The sequence below is a fragment of the Xyrauchen texanus genome, chromosome 14 (genome assembly GCF_025860055.1).
Source record: "Xyrauchen texanus isolate HMW12.3.18 chromosome 14, RBS_HiC_50CHRs, whole genome shotgun sequence".
Lineage (NCBI taxonomy): Eukaryota > Metazoa > Chordata > Actinopteri > Cypriniformes > Catostomidae > Xyrauchen > Xyrauchen texanus.
In genome coordinates this window covers 43,776,693-43,801,761 of record NC_068289.1, presented here as the reverse complement: position 1 = coordinate 43,801,761, position 25,069 = coordinate 43,776,693, and the positions used below count along the sequence as shown (strand labels likewise).

The 25,069-nt window shown below is 37.7% G+C and overlaps 1 protein-coding gene across 1 annotated transcript in view; it reads left to right on the top strand.

The window, feature by feature from the left end:
- LOC127654720 (anion exchange protein 3-like) overlaps nt 1-14,779 on the top strand; it is a 49,696-nt gene extending 34,917 nt beyond the window's left edge. The window contains exons 14-21 of the mRNA XM_052142019.1: nt 297-491; nt 2,013-2,228; nt 3,018-3,107; nt 4,061-4,227; nt 7,960-8,213; nt 9,590-9,759; nt 10,377-10,550; nt 12,202-14,779. Of these exons, the coding sequence (XP_051997979.1) occupies nt 297-491; nt 2,013-2,228; nt 3,018-3,107; nt 4,061-4,227; nt 7,960-8,213; nt 9,590-9,759; nt 10,377-10,550; nt 12,202-12,279 (1,344 nt within the window). The 3' untranslated portion in view covers nt 12,280-14,779. The remainder of the gene's footprint in view (nt 1-296; nt 492-2,012; nt 2,229-3,017; nt 3,108-4,060; nt 4,228-7,959; nt 8,214-9,589; nt 9,760-10,376; nt 10,551-12,201) is intronic.
- The last annotated feature ends 10,290 nt before the right edge of the window (nt 14,780-25,069 follow it).

The following is a 25,069-nucleotide window of genomic DNA, read 5'->3' as shown; positions in this document are numbered from 1 at the left end:
TTACTGCTCTTTGATAAAAGCAATAAGCCACTTGAGGCTGTGAGTTACTGTGGTTTTCCACGGTTAAGAGATTTAGCTTCACTTTGTAGCTACGAACAACCATTACCAATGATAAAATCACTTGAACGCATGGCCTCAAGTGGTTTACTGCTTATTTCTCATTATGGTTCAGCCATTACAAGGTATTGGTGGCAGTATCATTACGATAAGATTTACTCAACTTTCTATTTTCCTGTTTCTCTCTTTTCTTTCCTATCTTTCCTGTCACCATTTTTTTTGTTCTTTCTCATTATCAGTTCTGCCAGGCGCAGGGCTTTGAGTATCTCACGGGGCGAGTGTGGATCGGGTTCTGGCTCATTTTCATTGTCCTGGTGATTGTGGCGGCTGAGGGGAGCTTCCTCGTGCGCTACATCTCCCCTTTCACCCAGGAGATCTTTGCATTTCTAATCTCCCTCATTTTCATCTATGAAACCTTCTCAAAGCTAATTAAGGTACAATTAAATGTCACTAATGCCAGCATTTATTTGCTCTGCTCCAAAATCTAGTGAGCTGCCTTCTAGGGCTGAACAATGAATCAAAATAAAAATCGTTATATGACGTATTGCGATTATCACATGGTAAAGGCTGTGATATAATTAAATAAATAAATAGTCTGCAAGCACTGTTCTCTGTAGTGTTACACAAACTCAAAGCTTTGAGCGTTATGTTTACAGTGCTCTAGATTCACTAATTGCACCTTTGCGTAAAAGTTACTATCCAGATATCAAGTAACCTCACAACACCGGGTTTTTGTGGACAGAAGACTGGATGAGAGCATTTATCTGCATTACAAGGACTCAACTCAACCATGAACAGAAATGTCTGTCTTCAATGTTCTGCCAAAATAAACGCTTTCACCAAAATCATTTATTTTTCTCTGTTTTCAATGTATTTTAAAAAAAGTTTTTTAGTCTGGTTCTTTTTAAAAAGACTCAAGTGTGAACACCCTTTCTCATTGGCAATAGAGCATGTTTGCTCATGATTTAATTTTGGTCAAAAGTAAACGCTTACTAGTTTTTTTATGTTCATATTAGTGTTGTCAATCGATAATTGATTTAATCGTGATTAATCACATAATAGTTAATCATGATTAATTGCAGATTTTGAAAGTGCTGAAATTTGACACTATATATACAGTAATTATTTCCATGTCAAAAATGCATTTATTTCCATCTTAGAAAAGAAAACAATATGTAACAATATAATGCTTTATTAACATTTTTCAAACAAAGCCTTCCACGTAGAAAGATAGAAATGACCTAAAATAGCAATAGTAACAAACGTTTCTCAAAGTCTAAGTGAGAACTGGTTTCTCCTTAGGTTGAATTTGCATTGCAATGGGCATTAAATCTCTTAAACTCTCATTCTCCACAATATTAATCTGCCGGTAGACTGTGGCGTCAGGGCGTCAACACAAGCATTAAGCAGTGCTTTGAACTCCACTTGAAAAGCGGTAGCAGACAAAAATGTCTCATTCTGTGTTTTGGGGACAGTTAGGACTTGACATGCTTCTGTGGTAATTAAAATGTGCTTTACATAGACTGAAAATACTTTATTTCTATCACAAGTCCCATCTGGGCTTGTTTTGTACATCAAATAGTGTTAAGAGCTCCTTTCCCCATAATTTGTTATCACTGACACAAAGCGCAGTTGTGTGTGTTTGAGTTATGTGCATCAGTGTAATGAATCCCAACAAGTGTTTATGCTGGATAATGCTGTATTAATGGTAAATGTGTTAATAACGATTAAGAAAAATTAATGTGTTAAACTTTTTTAATCACATGCGTTAATGTGTTAATTCTGATAGCTCTAGTTAATAATAATATCACAGTTCAAATCACAAAATAATTGCGATTCGATTTATCCAAATCGTTCAGCCCTAGTGACTACCTAGAAAGCATTTGTACATTCATGTATTTGGCAGATACAGAATGCTAAGATAGAGTTAAAACATTGGGTTATTTTTCAACCAGGTGTTTCAAGAGCACCCTCTAATGAAAATCTACCCTGCGGCTCCTGTACTGCCAGCTTTCTCAACAATAGACTCATTTCAAGGTGTCAGTGTGATAGAGGAACCCATTCTCAACCAGCCCAACACAGCCCTTCTCTCCCTAGTGGTCATGATGGGAACCTTCTTTGTGGCCTTCTTCCTCCGGAAATTCCGTAATAGCAGATTCCTCGGTGGAAAGGTACAGTACAAATGATTTTTTTTGTAAAAACTGCAAAAAATTATTTTCTTATTAAGTATGTTTGTCTCGTTTTCCAGTCAAAATATCTAAACATCCTTAAAACAAGAAAAAATTTAGTGCTGTCAATCGATTAAAAAGTTTGATTTAATTAATCACATGATATGGCGATTAATTCATCACATTTTGGAGCGTCTCCGTTGAGTTGCGTTATAAACATACCGTTTCAGATCACTGTGCCAAGTTTGAAACTTGGAAAAACACTTCTTGAGATACTTGCGTTCAGATTTGTGCTCCATCAAGCTGTGTTTGAATGCAAGAACCTTGTGTTGTCTGCTCTTGGTAAGTGTGGTTTGTTCTTTGACTGTATAAGCTGCACATTGCCTATACAGTAAGTTTCGCTTACTGTCTCCTAGAGAAAACAGTTACTCCATGCTTGAATTGCTCAGATGGAAGGTATATTACTTTTTACATTCTGGGGACATGACATGATTTTTTTTTTAATGTCTTTTTTGTGTTCAATAGACAAATTCATACAGGTTTGGAACAACATGAGGGAGTAAATAATGACAGCATTTTACTTTTTAAGTTTTTTTTTTTATTGTTTTATAAATTAAATTCACTAAATTGTTTTTTTTTTTTTTTTTTTTTTCCATTAAGAGTCTTTGTGAGCAAAAGTACAGCTTTTGCTGTGTTCTTCATTTGTAAGTCACTTTGGATAAAAAAAGGTCTGCTTAATGAATGAATGTAATGTAAACTGCTTTTTTTTCTTCACATCTGGTCTCTTCAAAGGCCAGAAGAATCATTGGAGACTTTGGGATTCCTATCTCTATCCTGATCTCTGTGCTGGTGGACTTTTCCATCCCTGATACATACACACAGGTAAACTGCACTGTTTAACCGGCTTCATATCTTTCATGTGCAGTATATCAGTGGTTCACAACTGGTTTCAGCTGGTTTCGCGTTGGGACTCAGATTTTACATTGGACATCGTTCAGAAAATAAAACAACGATTTTGTTGTTAAATGTCTCTTGAATTTAGATGATTTCAAGCTCTGGGCCAATAACTGATTAATTGCCCGATATATGTATATGTATATATATATATATATGAAATCAATTAATACAATTATCAAAAGTTTCTTTGTCTTACCTTATTATGAATACACAGGGTGTCCCCCCATGTTTGATTGCATATATTTGAAGCAATCAAAAAAAAGGTGTTTGAACGATTTTTGTCGTACTTCTAATACTTTTTGTAAACATAACTGTACGTCATCATGAGCAACACCTTGATACATATAAGTAAATAATTTATTTGTCATATATTTATTATGAATATATATTTCACCAGGTGAGTTTTGTGTTTGTGGGGGGGTGAGGGTGTGGGTTGTTGAGGGATAAAAAAAATTAAGAACGCAAAAATTTACTATTGGACAATATTGCCATAGATTTTTGCCAATAACTGATAGTTCATATCAGCATCAATTAATCAGTGAAACTGATATATCAGTCTACCTCTAATTGTATGGTTAGTTGCATTGTATTATTTGCATTCAGCTTTGTTTTGTCCTGCTGTCCGCAACTAGATCAGAACATATATGGACCTATTTTTGGGTCATGACCCACCAGTTGAAAACCACTGAAGTATATATATACTGTAACCATGAAGAAAGTGCTCTTCCAACTTACCCTTCTTATTAACTACTTGCCTGTAATTGGAGCCAGCTTTCTTCCAAGCTTGTATTACAGTGTGGTTGGCTTGGCAAAGCGCTACAACAAACGAAGCCTGGGATCTCGGGGATCTGAGCGCTTGTGATTATTTGTGGTTGCAGAAGCTGAACGTCCCCTCTGGTTTCTCGGTCACATCTCCGGACAAACGAGGCTGGTTTATCAGTCCATTTGGAGATAAACAGCCTTTCCCATTCTGGATGATGGGGGCCTCTGTTGTTCCAGCCCTGCTGGTTTTCATCCTCATTTTCATGGAGACTCAGATCACCACGTGAGTATAGCTTGTGTATGATAACATTATATTAACAGCCCTTCTCAACAGATCATCTATCCCATTATAGATGCACAGTGGCCCACAAAAGTATTTGGAAAAAGTATTTTCATTGCAATAGATAAAGTATCCAACCAAGTTGTATTTATTTAAAAGAAAGTTAGAACAAGATCATTTTTTAAGCACAATAATTCACAAAAATATGTTTTTTAGATTTGAAATGATAAAACAAAAGATATAGGAGTTAATTCAATAGCTTGTGCCATTTTAGTATGTGCTCTATTTAAATTAAAGGTTTACTCAAAAATGACATTTCTGTCATCACTTATTCACCCTCATGTTGTTTCAAACCCACATGACTTTCTTTCTTCCTTGGAACACAAAAGGGGATGTATGCCATAATTACATTTTCACTTTCATGGTGGAAAAAGAAGAAGCTTAAAAATGAATGGTAAAAGCCAAGGTAGTGTATACAATTGTGGCAGGGCGGAGGGCGGGGCCGGGTCGTTATTTCGCACACCCGGCCCATAATCAGGCTAATAAAGCTTCAGAGAGGGATATGGGACGACTGGAGATGGCAGTGCGACAGAGAGAGAGTTACGGGCAGCTGTCCGACACCTGTGTGTGTTTGTCTCTTTAGTTAAGTTCATTATTAAATTATCATTTATTTTGTCAAGCCGGTTCTCGCCTCCTCCATTCCCTTTTACCTTGTTACACCAATACATGTTATTATTATTGTTATGGTACAATAAATCAGTCGTTTAAGACAACCAAAGGTGGTTTGATAATTAATTTGTTTATAACTACTCGCTGCACAGGAGAATTGCATTGCCGACAAGGTGGAGAGGACGCTAACATTAGCTGTTCGAATGGTAAGAACAAAGTCAAGGATGGAAACTGCATACCTTTCCTCTTAATAGACTGTTTTGAATGAAAAAAAAAAAAACACTTTTGAATTCGTGCAGATCTGTTGAGTTTTTTTTACTGGGTTGAGGGGCGTCCTATATTTTCCAATCAGGTTATAAACATGAGCGCTTCAAAATAAATTAAGTTAAGCATCAGTTGTAACTCAACCATTAATGCCAACCTTATATGAATATGCTTCTTGAGCTTTTGCTTTTGCTCTGCCATTCGCTTGCTTCAGAAGATCAAGCTCTAGCAAATTCCATTGGCATGGAACAATGACACCCGGGACAGAGAGGAGTGGCGACCTTGGTGTGCGCACATGTTAAGTTTGTGCATTTGTACAGAGATGTAAAATGACCCCAAAAAAAATGACCAAAACAGCAATTGCGAGTGGGGTGGCCAATGGGGTGGCCAAGCTTTGGTCCACCCCTGGCCACCCCCTAGCTCCGCCACTGAATATTTCTAATGTCATTCTAAAATTATCTTTAAAAAGACAAGACTTGAGTTGATTTTATTTCTACCCCTTTTTCCTCTCTCCTTTCTTGTACATCATTCATATATTTAATATGACAATTTATTACTATTATTATTTAATATTGTCAGTAGTGATGAAGCATACAGTCGTTATTTGGCTTTGCAAGGCAGTGTTTTATGATACTGCTGAACAACAAACTCATTTGACCTGTAATATTTTAATTCATATTTTAATTTCAGATGGCAAAGGCTTTGAAGAAGGTACCTGTGTGGGTAAAATGTATAAAGTATTTCCATTGAAAGTGATTCTTACTAAAAGTCAGCACTATTTTACACTGAGCGGAAAGTTTTCATTCATATTGTTCATTTTAAAAACTATCGGCTGATTATTCGGCTATCGGCCTGTTTTCACACCTTAGTTATCGTATTGGCAAAACCCACTATCGTTCGACCTCTAACACTCATTCTTTTTATTTATTTATTTTTTTAAAAGGCTTATTATAGATTGTGTCTTTTTCACAAAACTCAGTGCTTTTGCCTGCCATTGAGCTAAAGATACAGTATGCTCTGGTTTTGCTTTGAATAAAAGTGTCCGCTAAATGACTAAATGTAATTGTAAATGTGTATGGCAGCTGTAACGGTTACCCTGTATTGTCTCACTGTTGCACTTTGTTTGTAATTTTGTCACTTTTGTTATTCCTTAGTTTTCACTTTTGTCACCCTTGTACCTCCATAGTCTTCCTGTCAGCCCTCGTGTTCACTGTTCATTGTTTTCACCTGCCCTCGTTAAGTTTGCCATTTGCTTCTGTTTGTCATCTTGTTATCTTGTTTGGTGTTCTGTTTGTTCATTGGCCCCTTAGTTCTATGTTCATGTATATATACCCTGGTTTTTGGTTCAGTCCCTGTCTTTCGTTGATTGTTTGTGAAAGTGGTTGTATGGAGGTGATGTTCGTTCCAATGCCTGTGTTTTGTTTTCATTTTTGCCCATCGTGGTAGTTTTGTTTGTTCATCTCTGTTTGTTTCCATTCGTTTAAATAAAGTTAACTGCACTTGGATCCTCAACCTTTGTCAGCCTCAGTCCTCAATCGTTACAGCAGCAGTAATTCATCAAATGATGATCACATGGTTGCTTGATTTACAAAACTCCCTTAAAGAACAAGACGCTAAACAAGTGCAGACAGCACAAACAAATAAACAAAGCTATCAGCAGGCTCAATTCATTCTTAGGGTGCATCTCAATCAGCTCCCTAGTTCAGAAGTCAGGGCGCTGATCAGAGAGTTGGCCATTTTAAGGGCTGTCTCGTTCCAGCACTGTATAAACAAGAGAGTATCGTTGCTCACTATGTACCCTTACCGGAAATATCGTTATGTCTTCTAAAGTCTCTCAGGACGTAAGTTGACTAGCACAAGTGTAAAACACGGAAGTCCAAGCCTGTTGTTTTTAATGTCTTTCATTCATAATTACCATGAAAGTGAAACAATCTTGTTAAAAAAGACGTTTAAAATACACTCCTGTATATTTTTATTTCTTTATTCTATTTATCTGTTATAATAACACTATACGCTTGAATATCTTCAACGACAATGAACTATAGTGTCATTTATACAGTAACGGTGCTGATTCATGATATACTGATTCACGACATAGGAGCTAGGAGCTGATTGAGACACCGGGTTAGTGATTTCTCCCTTCAGTGTTAGTATTTAGACATGTTCTGGTTGACAAACTCAGTGGATCATGTCCATACTTAATGTTATGACTTCATACATTCACTAAAAATCACCTCGACACCAGTTGCTTAAAAGTCAGTGCAAAAGGGGGGGCTTAGGTAGCTCAGTGGTGAAGACGCTGGCTACCACCCCTGGAGTTCGGGATTTTGAATCCCAGGGCGTGCTAGGTGACTCCAGCCGGGTCTCCTAAGCAACCAAATTGGCCCTGTTACTAGGAAGGGTAGAGTCACACGTGGTAACCTCCTTGTGATCGCTATAATGTGGTTTGCTCTTGGTGGGGTGTGTGGTGAGATGGCGTGAAGCCTCCACATGCGCTATGTCTCCGTGGTAACTCGCTTAACGAGCCACGTGGTAAGATGCGCGCGGGTTGACGTCTCGACGTGGAGGCAGCTGAGATTCGTCCTCCGCCACCCAGATTGAGGCTAGGCACTACGCCACCAAAAATGGCACAGCAAATTTATGCTACAGCATCATTTGTGCACTGATGCCACTTGGTTTGATATTTTGTTATTTAATGCAATTACATTAAGACATTTTTAAGTCTCATTTAAGTGTCTAAATTCTTTTTGGGGGCCACTGTATTTTTTGGTTTGTTTTACATCTATCTCGTTCCTTTTACAGCTTGATAGTGAGCAAGAAGGAGCGACATTTGGTGAAGGGTTCTGGCTTTCATCTGGATCTGCTCCTGATAGTGACATTGGGAGCTTTCTGCCCACTCTTTGGTCTACCTTGGCTGACTGCAGCCACTGTGCGTTCAGTGACTCACGTAAATGCACTCACTGTCATGAGCAAAGCCACTGCGCCCGGAGAGAAACCCATGATACAGGAAGTGAAAGAACAGAGACTGACTGGGATGTGTGTGGCTATCCTAGTGGGTAAGAAACACTACATTTGTTTCTAAGGCCATGTCCACACAAATATGTTTTCGTTTGAATACTCTGTTTTCAGTTTCCTAACATCATCGTTTTCCAAAGTATGCTGTAATAGAAAGTGCTTTCATAAGTCTGTGAGTGGCGTGAACCTAGCAAAAAAAGTTCAATTTCAAATTAAAACATATTATTTGTGGATGTGCCCTAAATTTGACTTTAATATGTTTGGATGAGCTATGTTCTGAGAGGTTGTAAAAATTTAGATAAACACACCTGTGACTGCACATTGAATATTAAAGCAATAGTTCACCCAAAAATAAAAATTATCTCATCATTTACTCACACTCATGAAATCCCATATGTTTATGACTTTCTTTCTTCTGCTAACAAAAATTTAGATTTTTAGAAGAATTTCTCAGCTGTTTGTCTTTATAATGCAAGTGAATGGGTACCAAAACTTTGAAGATCCAAAAGTATATAAGGCAACATAAAGACTCCAGTGTTTAAATCCATATCTTCTGAAGCAATATGATAAGTTTGTGTGAGAAACAGATCAATATTTAAGTCCTTTTTTAAGTTAAATTTTCACATTCTCCTTTTGTTTTCGGCGATTCACATTCTTACTGCATATCGCCACCTACTGGGCAGGGAGGAGAATTTATAGGAAAAAAGTGGGTTTCTCACCCACTGCTATCATATAACTTCTTAAGATATAGATTTAACCACTGGAGTCTTTTGGATTACTTTTATGCTGCCTTTATGTGTTTTTAGCTTCATAATTGTGTACCCATTCACTTGCATTGTATAGACCTACAGAGCTGAGATATTCTTCTAAAAATGTTTTATGTTCTGTAGAAGAAAAGTCATACACATCTGGTATGGTAGGATGAGAGAATTGTAATATTTCAGTGAACTATCCCTTTAAGTGTCAGTTCAGACCGAACGCGTTCTTGCATTAATAAAGCTAGATGCAGCGCAGCAGAACACAAGCAGGTGTCTTTTTAAAAGGTGAAGTTTATTTTAACTTGACACGGCATGTAAACAAAGCTTAGTGCTCCTGACAGAGATGCTGAAAAAACAGCCAGATGCAGCATAATGGTCAAAGACGTACGTCTAGCGCATGTTTAATTAGAAAAACAATTAATTTACACCAATTTGGTGCAGTGAAAGGCCCTTTAATGTTACTCTGTTGCTCAGCTACTATAAACGGCCTACAGTTAGGCTAATGATCTTTAGTACTGAAGAATTGTTCATGCCGATTATTAACTTTTATAAGTTTATTGGTTTAGTGTGTAATTTTTGCATCACTTGTGGCACCAGATGGAAATAACTATATTTAAAAATGCCATCACTTTTATCTTGTTTCGTCTTTGTCGCGGCAGGTATGTCTATAGTAATGACAGATTTACTGCGACATATTCCTGTGGCCGTGCTGTTTGGGATATTTCTGTACATGGGCATCACGTCTCTCACTGGTATCCAGCTGTATGAGCGAATTACACTCATGGTTACACCTGCCAAACATCACCCTGACCACATCTATGTAACCAAGGTAACCACTTCTTCCCATGTGTTTCAGGTAGTAATGATGGCATTCACAAATGCAAAAATCATTATCTGTGATTAAGCTTTTGAAGCCCCCACAAGGTGGCGCAAATATGACCATTTTATTTGGCACTCTATAAACCTTGCCTTTTGAGATCACATTGAAAATCTGGGATTGAAAAATGTAATTTAAACCTGGAAATGAACAAAAGTTGTCGGATTTTGAAACTCTCTCTAGGTCATGTCTTGGTCACTATACAAATATTCATATGTTAGCAAGTGTGACACTTGACCATGTGTACTCCTTTGTACAAAAGGTGAGATTTCCTTGCGCCAATTGAAGCACACAAGATGCTCTTTGGAACATTCTCAAATCATGCCGGATAACATGGATGATCCGGTTTAGATGATAGGTTTAAAGTTCATGCCAGCTTGAGAGCATTCTGTCATTAAAGCAAAAGGGGGACAAACCAAGTATATTAAGAAATTCAGTATTTCTCTTAAATTTTTTGATATTGACAGATTTAATAGAATAGATTTTTACATGAAATACAGAAGTATTTTCTCTCGTGGTCTCAGACTTTTGGACTCTGTAACTCTAGGCATGGTTTGTGTCTTATACAGGTTAAGACGTGGCGTATGAACATGTTCACCATCATTCAGTTGTTGTGTATCGTCCTTCTGTGGGTGGTAAAGTCGACTGTAGCCTCTCTAGCCTTTCCCTTCATCCTAATCATGACTGTACCTCTGCGGAGACTCATCCTCACCAGGATCTTTGAGGAGAGAGAGCTTGCAGCGGTGGGTTCTGCTTATTCACGTTGCATTGGTTTGTCTATGGTGCTGTTTGCACCTGGTATAAAGGAATGTTCCAGGTTCAAAACAAATTAAGCTCAATTAATGTTGATTACCACAAAGTTTTTTTTTTTTTTTTTAAATAAATACATTTTTAAATAATTAAAATACTCACTGTTCAAAAGGATAGCCACAAGAGGTAAACGATATGCGTGTTAACATGATTGTGTGATTAAATCAATTACTAACCATTTTTGTCTAAAGTTATATTTAATTGTACAACTTCGTTTCCATAACGGCCTAACACTTTAAGCCCTTAAACGGGCATAAAAACGACGATTTAAATGACTTTACAGCTCATATAATACACATTAGGTATTATTATACACATACAAAATTGTTACTTCCATTGTTAGTGTCTCACCTTAACCTTTTTGGAAAATGACTGAGATTTTTATTTGGTATTATAAAACAGATGGTTCCGTCCTCAATGCTGATTGGTCAACAGCCGTGCTTTATTTATGATAAATCACAACGGAATTGCATAACTGACAGTTATTCTTGTTGCCTAGCAACATTCAGTTTACTCTTTACTGTCAGGGACTATATTTTCAATTGGAAAAATTAAGTTTTAATGAACATTTAATATTTGTATTATGTAATAACCACTTTATATGTGAAATAAGGCACTAAAAGCTGTGCCATATTGTTAATATAGTCACGGCTTTGTGTCATGCCTAACATCACCCTTCAACCGTGACGATATTCACAATATAGCTTGGCCTCTCGTACCTTATTGCTTAAAGGGGACCTATTATGCAAAATTCACTTTTACATGGTGTTTGAACATAAATGTGTGTTGGCAGTGTGTGTACACAACCACCCTATAATGATAAAAATCCACCCAGTCCTTTTTTTCAATCCCCGTTAATCATAAGCACTGTCTCAGAACAAGCCGTTCGCAGATTCTGTACAAAGTGACATCACTTTGTACAGGCCCCACCCACGCCTATTGACGGACACTGCCGACGGACATGTATGTTGTTTCATTATAGCGCATAGCGAACGTTGTAACAGTATTTGTGTGTGTGTGTTGCTCATCCATCGTTGCAAATCTGTGAAAAAACTCTACAACAAATATATAGATTTATCAAAAAACCATTCGGAAACGTCCTGGTTCATTCTCAATGTTGTTACTTCTGACGGAGTCTCTCCCTCATTAGTGTCTGACTCCGGTTCAAATATATAGGGCTGAACACCACTATTTTCGCTGTCAGTCATATTGCTTATGATGTCTAGTTATCCAAAGCAGAGATGTCAAAACTCGGGGCGGGGAGCACCAGCTCATTTGCTTTAAAACACACACACACACACACACACACACACACACACAAAAACAGCTCCTTTTGATTCCCACCTAAAAATTGGCATTTTCAAAATGGTATAGTAAATTATCTGTAGGGTATTTTGAGCTGAAACTTCACAGACACATTCTGGAGACACCAAAGTTTTAAATTACATCTTGTGAAAAGGGGCATAATAGGCACCCTTTAAATCAACATTATGCCACAAATGCTGTCGATTGAGCTTAACTTGTATTGAAACTGGACTATCTTTTCAAGAATCATGCAATTGAAAATTATTATTTTCCTTGCAGTTGGATGCAGATGAGGACACGCCCAATTTTGATGAAGATGGTCGCGATGAATATAACGAGATCCACATGCTTGTCTAGACACAGGACACATAATGGCAAACCTCCTCACTGATCAATCACACGCAGACCTCTGGATAACGGAGACTGTTGGGAAAGGTGTACAAAATCTGACTAACTCTGATGTACCCTCCCTCATCCAGGATTGTTTCATGTGTATTTTGAAATTTTGTAATCATCCAATATATATAAAAAAGACCATATTTTGGATACTACTTATTTAATTTTCAACCCAAAAAGTGGCCTACTTATGTGCTGGTGCCCAATGACCTTTGGATATATGATTAGATATGACCCATGCACCGTAGACCTCACATTTTATTGAGGTTTAAAGTCACTAAGTGCAATGAAGGCCAGGCTAGATTGTTTACGTTGGTCTTGCATTACAGGGCAGATCAAAACCCCTATTTATCCCAGCTGGTAGTTTTGCACACAGCGGGTGCCCATCTGGACAAGCCCCACTGCCTGTTGATCTAAGTTGCCTTGTACTGTATAACTGTACTGTAGGAGTTGACCACAGGCTCTGAATATTATGGTAGCATGTCCTCTCAGTTCACGTAAGGTTAAGGTATTCTTTTTTGTGTGCTGCTATGTCTTGCGCACAGTTGAACACTCTAGCCTTTCAAACAGACGCAATCGCCGCATGCACACTATGACTGCTTTGTGATACTCTTTTAGTAGTGGCAGTGGCAGGAGTATGTGCAGATGACTCAAAACGATGTGGTCTGTCTGCATGTCTTGATGCACAAAATTTGTCTCATGCATTGTGCACTAGACTTAGCGACACTTAAGTATTCAGTATCCCATCCAAAATCGTGTGTTTCCTCTCCTCCAGTGAAAATAGCTCCAAAAGAAGTCAACGCATCAAGTACAACTCCACTCTCTGCATCTCTCTGCTCTCAGTACTTTGTTTTGAATTAGTGGTGTTTAGTTTGAAAATCAATCAGTGTTTTTAAAGAAATCTTTTAAGTGAACGAATCGTTCTCGTTCACTTCCATTGTTGCGGTGGTGAACGACTCTGTTGCCACCTACTACAATAAATATGGTCACTGAATGGTGAATCAGTTTGCGTACTTCCTGAGGGCTGCATATGCCATTGAGATGAATAGGAAAGCTAACTTTTGCTCTCTCCAGGTGTTCTATTCTTACTTGTAGTACATTTGCATGCAGTTATAATCGAGCCACAGTGTGTTTTTTTTTTTTTGGTGGAATCAAGCTACAGTTTTCATCTGTTTGTCCAAATATACACGACACAGTGCGTAATCGAATATTTGAAGGAATGAGGTCAAGTACAGCTGGTTAAATATACACATCGTGCGTCACCTGTCTTTTGGCACATGTGCACAATGGCGAAGCCAACTGTGATCCGATAAACGTGTATACATGCTTGGCAACTTTCAGCAAAAATCGCGCACAATGTAGGTATGTTCATCCAAAATCGGACTAAAGTGTTTACATGACAAGCCAAATTATTGTTTTAGTCTATTAAAGAGCATGTATTCATATTGTTGGTTTGCTGACATGTATTCAGAAGGTGGTGTTTTGGACGGGGGATGTCTAATTCAGTGGGTTTATCTGGCAAAATTTGCTAAACTTGAATTGGCTTAGCGAACATCACGAACCCCTCTTACAGCACCCTTTATGGAAATAATAACATTTCCCTTGCAAACAAAGATTCTTTAAAGTGATTTTAAAGTTTTTTCCAAGATATTTATTTTAGTTTGAGCTGCTCACAATTTTTCTTGCTATATAGAAATGTAGTATTAGAATTTTTATTGGATTTAATGCCCAAATATTTTGTTATATTTATTAGTGTGTTTGTGTGAGTGTGTTTTTAATATTTATCTTTTCAGAGAACTATTAATTTATAGGCTCTATTTTTGTGAGTGCGCAAAGTGAAGCGTTACGTGCTACGACCTTGCGCAACGTCTTACGCAGTTTTCGTGAGGGCACTAATTCGAAGTGCAATATTCGTGCCAGTGCAAAATGCAAGTGGGATTGGGTGGAAGTGTTTGTGGTATCTGTGGGTGTATGCACACAAACTGTGGGTGAATTGTATGTTAATGAAGTGACTCAAAGTGCAGTTTGCTACTTTCCTGAGAAATTGGTCATTGTGCTAAGACGTTTCAAAAGCATGCCTTATCGTAGCGCAAAGACCAAACTCAGTTCCTGCCTTTGCAGTTCGTAGATTCCACCAGCAAGTGGTAATAAACTCTGATAATATAGGGGATCAATAAATTATTCCCCTGGCAATCGCTGTTGTAGCTGTTTTATGAAACAAATATTTATGAGATTTGTGTTAAACTATCTTTAGGTCATGGTTTATTTTTCAATTATTGTTATTATGTTTATATTTGCAATTATATTTATAATCTAATTTGTATTGGTATTTTTCCACCTGTTGTCATAGAGTGATTTTTAAGTCACTGCAAAAGGGGCCGGTGGAAGAAGTTGAAGAGAGTAAAATGAATGAATGTGATATGATTATTTTGGCCACTTCGTTATTTTGATTTTATTTTTGTTTTGCTTGAAGTGTAATTTGAATTCAGAAATATTTTTTTTGTTTAATATGTTCTTGTTTCAATAAATACATTTTTTAAAATCAAAATCGACCAGTAGAAGTGAAGTGCATTCCAAAACAAACACTGTTAATACTAGCCATGACTTGTGTGTCAGTAGATTAAAATTATTAATAATACTTGTCTTCTCTGTACTTGAGAAGAACCATATTTTCCAATGTGTTAGGAATAGGACTAGAATGGAATTAATTTGCACTTGACCCAGCCCATTAGTACCTTGCTCAGGTAATTCGCCAAACACACTGTACAAAAATACCCAAACTTCCTGGCCACGCCCATTGACTTTAAGCTTATGACTTAAAACATAGTGCTGCACTTAGCGCTAGAGCTCTAAAAATAGGGCCTATGCCGTTACACTGCAGTCTTTATGGGAACAGTTCAGCTGAAATAGGTTAAACCCATAGAAACATGGATTTCATTGATTGCATAAAATTATACCTTTTTGTATCAATGCTTGTCCAAAGGCTGTCAAGCTGCCAGTGTATATGGATGCACTTATCGCTACAGTTTAGACTGGAGGCAAAAGACTTTGGCTCCAATGAAACGTGCTGCCAAATTGTTGGTCAGGGTCACAGAGGACAGCCATCTGGCCTTGGGCCCAATCGTCAAACTTCAGCTACTTTAAAAGGGAGTGCATCAAACCTTTCAAATGTTCACCAAGCATGCTCAACTAAGCATGTATCCAACCTCTATCCAATTTAATATTCAGAGATAAATCTAAGTAAGCCTAAGTATGTTGATTTCCCCAACACTGTGGATCTGTGGTGGTTTCAAAATTGTTAGGTTTGTTTGAGGATCTCAACCAGTTCGACACCTACGGCATGAGTTTGGGGAGGGCTATCTGTTTTTCTGGACAATGGAAGGTGGGGGGAGTGTTGGAAAATCTGTTTAAAAATATACAGTATATATACATTTTTTTGCAGTTCCGTTAGGTGACGCTGGTGGAGCAGAAATTACAGACTACACATTAACTTTTACACCAGGACTGGCACTAGGATGCAATATTTGGTGGGGCACTTGTATGTTTTGGGGGTGGGCAACATTGATTGTTTTGCTGTCAGTGGGGGTTAGGGTTAGGTTAGTGGGGTTCAAGGAAAATCTAGGGGGGCAATGGCCCCCCTTAGACCTGGCCATGATTTTCACCTTTCTCTTTGTGTTTTCATAGAAAGGAATTTCCTCTCACATTACAAATGTCTAAGCGTGACACTCAGAGTTGTGTGTATTAGAGTATTATTAATCAGGCTGACTAGATAACAGGCTTGAGCATTAAATCGATCCTGAGGATTGTCATTAGAGAAGGCTGACCTTTGGACTGTAAATAACATGCTGTCCATGTGTGTATTGAATTTGTTTGTGCATAATACAAACTAATGGGGCTAGTCATGCTAGAGATCGCTCGTTTTATCACATAGTCCACATGCATTTGGTTTGTTCTTTTCTCCCTCAGTTTAGTGTAAAAACAAGGAAATTGCACAATATAGGAATATCTGTTATGCTACACTTCTCAGAATAAACTCGTAGTTTCTTGGAAAGCCCAAAACGAAGTACTGCTCTCAGTGCTGCCAGGTTGTAAGGAGATTAGCCAATTCAGTGGCACTGTACAAATGCCAAAGGGTAAATTGATGACAGAATATTTTAGATTTTCCTTCAGCATGTATTATTAGGGATGCACTATATCTGAGAGATGAAATAAGATGAAGACATGTTTGCTTTCATTTCTGCAAAATTGGATACACGGCTTGTGAAGTGCTGGCCAGGTTCTTCGGATATCAACCAACAGATGTTTGGTTCCCAGAGGATTGCTCAGGAGACTTTTCAGTTATGTTTACTTAAATATCAACTTTATCTCAGATGCTTGTCCTTAAATAGTCCCACATGAGACACATAATGACAGTAAGAGTATTGTGCTATAAAATTAATGTGGATAGCATAGCTCAGATAATTTGGTTTTGGAAGAATTTAATGAGAAATATTTGAATTCATAATGAAATATCTGACTTTTTATTGCAAACTTTGGCATTTATTGGTAATAAATACTCTACTGAAACTCTAGTGGGGAAATATTTGAAATGACTAGGGTCTTTTTTTAGTTGAAACATCTGAGATGCAGGTGTCCCTTATGCTCTTCATAAATATATATCTCATTGCATTCCATGAGAAAAATGTTTTATATTAAAGGTCTTGTTTGTGATTTGTCTTTCCTATGAGGTTGAGATAAAGCATTTTGGTTGCTCTTATAGCTGCAGCTTATTGGGGTTATTAGTAATTGAGGATGGATAATATATTTGGTTGCTTTATGGACTTGCAGTTTGGAGTTTATTGCACTGCCGCTGATACTCACACTGCCGTCAAACTCTTATCACTACCGGCTCTGTTTGCTTTAGTTTTTCTGACTAAACACAATCCAAACAGCAGAAGAAAGAGAAAGAGTGACATGTGTTTCAGAGTCTCCCTGTGTTGAATTTGTCCACCTTTGTCTCCCACACCGAAATATTACTACAACCAGAAACCCTGAGTTGAAGTGTTACAATATTTAATCCATATAGTTAACAAACGCCCACTTTTTTAGAGGTTTCATGTTCAAGAGTAAATATTGCAGTATATATTTAGCAATGATTGTTTTTGTTTTATTTTTTTGGTTATTTTACCCAATATTTGCAACCTGGTCTCATAGAAACATGTACTGTACCTACATTTTTGCAAAAGGATTTCTATGTGGCTCATTGTACGTATCATGACAGTTTCCTGGTGAAATTAACAATGGATGCGCTACAACAACAATTACTTTTATTTACTTTTACCAAATCACCAATTCACTTGATATTGCCACGGATACCACAAAACGTATGTGACCCATTTGAATTCTGGGAAAGTGCTATATAGATGAAGTGGCTAGAGTGCGCAGTAACACTAACTGGTAACTGGTGAAGATTTATATTAAACCTAGGGTGAAGCTATTACACTTACAGTTGCTATTGCAATTTTAAAAGTTGTATTTTAAGTTTCTATGTGTATTTAGACTATTCCTTTTCTTCATGTTCTATCCTACTCCTGTTCTAAATGTCCATGTTTGCCTTCAGATATTCCAGGAAATTACTGAAATAATTAGCCCTGTGCCCTACTAAATGCATATCATTCTTGTTCAAATAAAATGTCCAAACAAATGGATGCAGTTAAAGTTTCCAGTTTACCTTTATTACTTTTTGTGGGGCGGGGGATTTAGGCTTGTGAAAATGCTGAGTCGGCCAAGCCCTGCTTGTAAGGGAGTACTTTTTTAACGTTTGCATTGCCTCACAATTTACTTTAAGTGAGCCAAATGTGTCACAGAAACACCACAAAATGATATGGCAATATGTCACTATTGTTTCTTTTTGGACACTGTTGGTTAGGTTTAGGGTTGGGAGGTCAGTTTGTTGATTTAGAGAATGTCGACAGAGCATTAACCTTAAAACCATTATCTGTTTGGGAGAATTTTACTTTTAGCACCACACAATGAATACTGCTGCAATATGTGTGATGAACAACGAATATATTTTGTCAAAATGTCGCCGCAGTCATGTAATTTTTATTAGATTAAGTTGAATATTTGTGTTTTTATGCTTCCTAGAGTATCATGCTGTTAGCTTAGCAACAGGCTACACCAAATTCAATTGAAATTATTTGGGTGTCGAGTCTCATGTGCGCTTCACATAAGGAGCGCTATTTGTTTGACACATAGAGTTGCTGCCTATGCAGAGCGTAGGAGCTTTCTGCCATTTTTCGTTGACATACATAGTTGAGAGAGAGAACAGGAAACATGACCCAGTCCAGACTGGAACTTGGGTCTCCCAGATGAGCAACATTGCTCAAAATGTCAAAGCCACCCACTGACCACAAAGCAACAACTCCGACCAAGATCAGTCATCTTTGAGGTTTCATTTCAGTTAGGATGCTGCCTATACAGCCAACTGACAAATGTTGTTATACAGTACAGTAACTGTTATAGGCAGTTCCTGGCTGTTACCATGGCAGCAGACAAGTTGCCTATCCAACTAATCAAGAATCTGAAAGACTTTGGTGTGGTGTGGAAATCTAACAAACTCTTTGTAGTTTAAGCACACACTTGTGTAGGTGTTCTGGGAGCTCAAAGACTTGTTGGCACCTCTGTCATATTAGAGTCATATAAAAAGTTGAAAAAAATGTTTTTGGTGAATTTGGATAAAAAGAACAGACTGCCACATCCTGCTGGTGGTTTTTAGATGTTGGAGCCATGAGTTAAAAAGGAAATAGTATGAATCGTGCAAGGGCAAAATGAGTGCCTAAATGAGCCGGGTTTTGGTGGATGATGCCACCCTAGTTGTGCAGACCACCCACTCGATCATGCGAAAGATGTTTTACTGTATAATTTTATGTCTGAACTGTGATTCCTTACATTTCCTTTCATTTTCGTTTTAATGCTGTGAATGTTGGATGCCATTCTCTCTGCCATTGTGATGAAGTAGACGACAATCAGAAATGTTTGCAGACGGATTATATTAATCTCATTCATAAACAATACATTTTACATTCAGCAGTCTAGACACATGGAGAGACAATACAAAAGCCAGTGTTTTGGTTCTAACAGAGCTGTTTGCTCAGTTCTAGTGCATTAGGTGGAAATATGTGCTGCTTTAAAGAGTACAAGCTAAAGATACTGAGCGATTCATTGTACAAAGGAAAACACGTACCACTGTTACATACTAATACAATGTAATGACCCCTAGATAGCTCTTTTAGATCTTGCAGAAAAAAAATTATTGAAGAAAGGAAACAAAACATTATAACTCCTTGAGTTTTACTTTAATGTAGTTTTGATTTTAGACCATTTAAAAAATAACAAAAAAATAAGTAGATACCCGAGTGTTGCCTGGTCGTAATTACAAAGTTTCGTTTGTCTTTCAGAAAATAAGACAAACATTTTGAGTTCATATGGAATTTTTTTTTTTTACTTTAGCATTAGCAATACTGAAAATATGATGATGTTATGTGGATATCTTAATAGCAGTACCCATTGCTATTCTGTAAAAAGAAAGTTTTCAGAGAACTGTAAAACAAATTGTTTATTTTTTTGTTGTTGTTGTTGTTGTCTCAGAATAAATATTTATTGTGTTTCAAATGTCTTTGCGTTGACTGTTTTGTAGAGTAAATTAACATGCCAAGAGGCTAGTAAAAACATAGGGCTGGGCAATAAAGCAAAGCAAAAACAAAACATATTTTCAGCATTAGAATGATGATATTTTATATATATATATATATATATACATACCGATCAGCCACAACATTTAAACCATCTGCCTAATATCGTGTAGGTCCCCCTCGTGCTTTCAAAACAGCTCTAACCTGTTGAGACATGGACTCCACACGACCTCTGAAGGTGTCCTGTTGTATCTGGCACCAAGACGTTAGCAGCAGATCCTTTAAGTCCTGTGAGTTGCGATGTGAGGCCTCCATTGATCAAACTTGTTGGTCCAGCACATCCCATAGATGCTCAGTCGGATTGAGATTTGGATAATATGGAGGCCAAGTCAACACCTTGAACTCTTTGTCATGTTCCTCAAACTATTCCTGAACAATTTTTGCAGTGTGTCAGGGCCACTGGCATTGGTGAATACCATTGCCATGAAGGGGTGTATGTGGTCTGCAACAATCATTAGGTGGTATGTGTCACAGTTACATCCACATGAATGCCAGGATCCAAGGTTTCTGAGCAGAACATTACCCAGAGCATCATACTGCCTCCGCCTCCCTGCCTTCTTCCCATGGTGCATCCTGCTGCCATCTCTTCTCCAGGTAAATGACGCACACTCACCAGGACGTCCACATGATCTAAAAGAAAACGTGATTCATCAGACCAAGCCACCATCTTCCATTGCTCCATGGTCCATTTCTGACACTCACATGCACATTGTTATTGCTTTCGGTGGTGGACAGGGGTCATCATGGGCACACAACCCCACACGCAGCAAGCTGAGATGCACTGTGTTCTGACACCTTTCTATCATGGCCAGCATTAAGTTTATCATCCATTTGTGCTACAGTAGCTCTTCTGTGGGATCAGACCAGACAGGCTAGCCTTCGCTCCCCACACAAATCAATGAGCCTTGGGCGCCCATGACCCTGTCGCTGGTTCCCCGGTTGTCCTTCCTAGGTCCACTTTTGGTAGGTACTTACCACTGCATACTGGGAACACACCACAAGACCTGCTATTTTGGACATGTTCTGACCCAGTCGTCTAGATATCGCAATTTGGCCATTGTCAAAGCTGCCCATTTTTCCTGCTGCCAACACATGAAATTCAAGAACTGACTGTTCACTTGCTGCCTAATATATCCCATCCCTTGACAGGTGCCATTGTAATAAGATAAAATGTTATTCACTTCACCTGTCAGTGGTTTTAATGTTGTGGCTGATCAGTGTGTGTGTGTGTATATATATATATATATATATATATATATATATATATATATATATATAATATTATATATCATGACAATTATGAATATATCATTGTGAGAATTAAAAACAAAAAAAAGTATTCTCTGTTGCTTCGCTTTATTTCCAGATATTCCAGAGTTGCTCTGTATGTTTCCTTAAATTTCTATTGCGACCTGCAGCAGAATTGCACTGCAATAAATGGAAGTGGAGCGTAGTTCTAGCGGGAAGACCAGCAGTGTGTACATCATCACATCATTAGCTGGGTAACTCCAAGCCAATCGCACGTAAGCCAATGCTTTATAAGTCCGCTCACAATCCATCACATTGCTGTTTCGGTGTGCTAACACTGCAACCTCCACCTCCCCACCACCACCAGTTGAGCCCTGTCCCACAGGGGACTAGGCTCCTCGCCCCTGCCTCCTATCTCCGGCAGGACATGACAGTTCCGGGTATAACTACCTCGGACTGCCGGACGGGGCCTACGCCAAAGAGAGAGACATCACCTCCCGTTTTACATCTATCAAATAAATGGCATCTCAAACTTCACTCAAGCCTGCATGTCTTCCCGATAGAAAGGGGTTTTCCTTTCACAGGAAACTCTGTGATTTCCTCAATGTCCGAGCTCATATATGCAAATTTAAGGGCCCGTTGATATTATAGATTGGTGTTTATAAATGGCTATATTATATAGTGTATATGTCAGGAAATACCAGGGAAGTACCCAAGCACAGAAGCAAGCGAATGGGCTTTATTAAAAAATAAACAAAATGCAAACAAAACACACTCACAAGGGAGAAAAAACTGAAAACAGGACTTAAAACTTAAGGAACCAACCAAACAAACAGGAAGACAGACCAAGAAATAATGAGCAGAACAGGAACCAACTGACTGGATAGAACACAAAACAATCTGGCACAGGACAAAACATGAGAGGAGTTAAAATAGGGAAGGAAATGAGGAGGGTAATGAGGGAAGGCAGGTGAAGCAAATTAACAAATAACAAGGCAAATGAGGGGGTGGGGTATCACTATCAGACAGCACAGACACGAGGGCACATGGCAATGAGAAAACACAAAGCCAATTGCACTCACACAACATTAGTGTCAGAATCCAGCCACAGAAACTATAAACAAGACCAACCGTAGTGGTAGGATCCTGACACTAGATACACAAGATAGACAGGATCCCGACACAAAACTAAACTAGAGAGTCGGGATCCTGATACTATGTGCTTTTCCCACAGTAGTCCAAGAAATGTTAAATTCTTTCAGCTGTGTTGATATGGTGAATGGCTCCATCCTATGTTTGTTTTCCGGTCTGTTCATGCATATGCGCACTTCTTAAAAACCTCTTAGAATGCCACTTATGTGTTTAAATGGCCGTGTACGGTGTAAGGAAAACGGCGTTCTCATTTACATCGCGTTTCAGAAAACTCTGGAATAATCTGTTTTCTTAAGTGCATGTAAACAAGGTCACTGAATCAGGTTTGAGTCCATATACCTAAACGGACAGTTTGGACCTAATTGCGGAAATAAATAGCTCTAACCGACTCTTCTAATCGGAACGCTATTAAACGTCAAACTAGTCTAATGATTGGTCTTTAGGACACTTAATGGCCAAATAAAAAAAATGATAAAATGTGTATTAATATTATTGTGATATTTATTGGTTAATTTTCTATCATGAAACAAAATCAAGACAAATGTATTAAGGGTGCGCCAGGGCTGTCACACTAGAATTTGAGCATGTGACATTATTTCAGACAGCACAATGAACCAGGATATGAAGACTTTTGGTTTTAGCAAATAATTAATTTTCTTTGAACTGAGCCAAGATTAGTGTTTTACGTTTCAATCACCTATTGGTCACACATCTTTTCGTCATCCAGATTCCCAGGTCATAGGTCACCAAACGTGATCTTTTGTAACCAGCGGAATGCGAAATTTCTTCACATAAGCTTGCGTTTTCGGTCTACCGTGTTCGGATGCGTATGAATGGTAGTGAATTGCGAAGTGTAGTGTGCCTGGGGCTTCATGAATAATTGCCCAACCCCATCTAAACATTAGAGAATGCCGGCCTCTTTTGTTGAACGTTTGAACTGAATGACAGAAATATATCAAACACAATTTTTGCTACTGGAGTTTAAATAGGACCCTATTAAAACATCAGTCTATACTCGCAAACCACAAAAAAAAGTGGGAATGCAAAACAAGTCTAACGACGTGGTCTTTATGGCCAATATAAATTGCAAAAATGCATAAAAATCACTATATGATATTAACATTGTCGCTTAATTTATATAATCAAACAAAATCATTGCGAATGTATTGTGAATAATCACCCAACACTGGCAAAACACCTGAGAATACTAGTAATTTTATTCAGACACTTTGCTGTAATGCACTAGGCAGTCAATGGTCCTCCATTGGCAGTTTAGACTCAGTTGAAGTACTGGCAGAGGAACGCTATCATAAATGGGACGATGGCGCAGGGCGCAATGAGCAGTAGTAGGATGTGCAAACCTGGATCCTTGATATAATTGCACATGGAGAAATAGACCTGGTGGATTTCCATGAAGATCTTATCTCTGGAAACATGCTTGCAGCATGTGAAGTTTGCAAAACTCTCGATGCACATCATCAGGTTGATGTAGTATCTACAAGCCCAAAGGAAACAGCAGGCTAATTAAACATCACTTTCGCATGCAAAGAACGTAATCACAGTCATTTCTCTTTCACAAACACGCACTTAAGGATGTGCAAAATCCCCCATATGGCTGGATTGTTTGTCCTTAAGCACTGCCTGATTAACCCTTAAATGCAATGTAAATGTAACATTTGACAAATATAAAGTTTTAAACAAATAACAAATATTAAGACAATACCATATATATATATATATATATATATATATAAATATTATAACTATATATAACAAATATTAAGACTATATATATATATATATATATATATATATATATATATATATATATATATATATATATATATATATATAAAATAAAATAACTAAATATTCAGATAATTAAAATGCATTACATTCTTGTAGCAGAAGAGTTAATCATTGATAAGACAATACAAAAAGCGGCTTTTGAATACAATGTTTTGTGTACTACCATATTATTGTATCATAAGTCAATCATTGGCGCACAGTTCACAGCAATCCATTACACAAGTGAATTTTTTCAATCAGTTTGAGATTTATTATGAGTCCTTGTTTAAGGACCCGTCAATGAACAGCTGCATCAAACATGCTTGTGTTGCGTCTTGGATGCGTTGCGTCATAAACATAAATTTTTTAGGTCACTGTGTCAAGTTAAATATAGTTTAATACTTAGAACACATATTGAGATCCCTTAGTTCGGATCTGCACTCCATCAAGTGTTTTGAACGCAAGAACGTAAGGCATGTTTGTATTTTTCTTCACTATATAAACTGTGCATTGCCACACAGCTGAAATTCACTTACTGCCCTCTGGAGTAAACAGGTGGTACTACAAGCTTGCATTTCTCAGGAATCTTCCATATTATGGTCATTGCGATTAATGGCGTTACATTTTTTAACGCGTTATTTTTAAACAAATCAATCGCACTGAATTAACGCGTTACATCCACAGCTCTAATATATATATTGATGCTTTATTTTTCATAAAGGAAAGAGATAATTCAACAAATCAGGACAAATCAAGAACAGGATTCATTATATTCACACTGAAATTTCATGATAGGCTACACATAACACATAATCTACACATGGGTAATG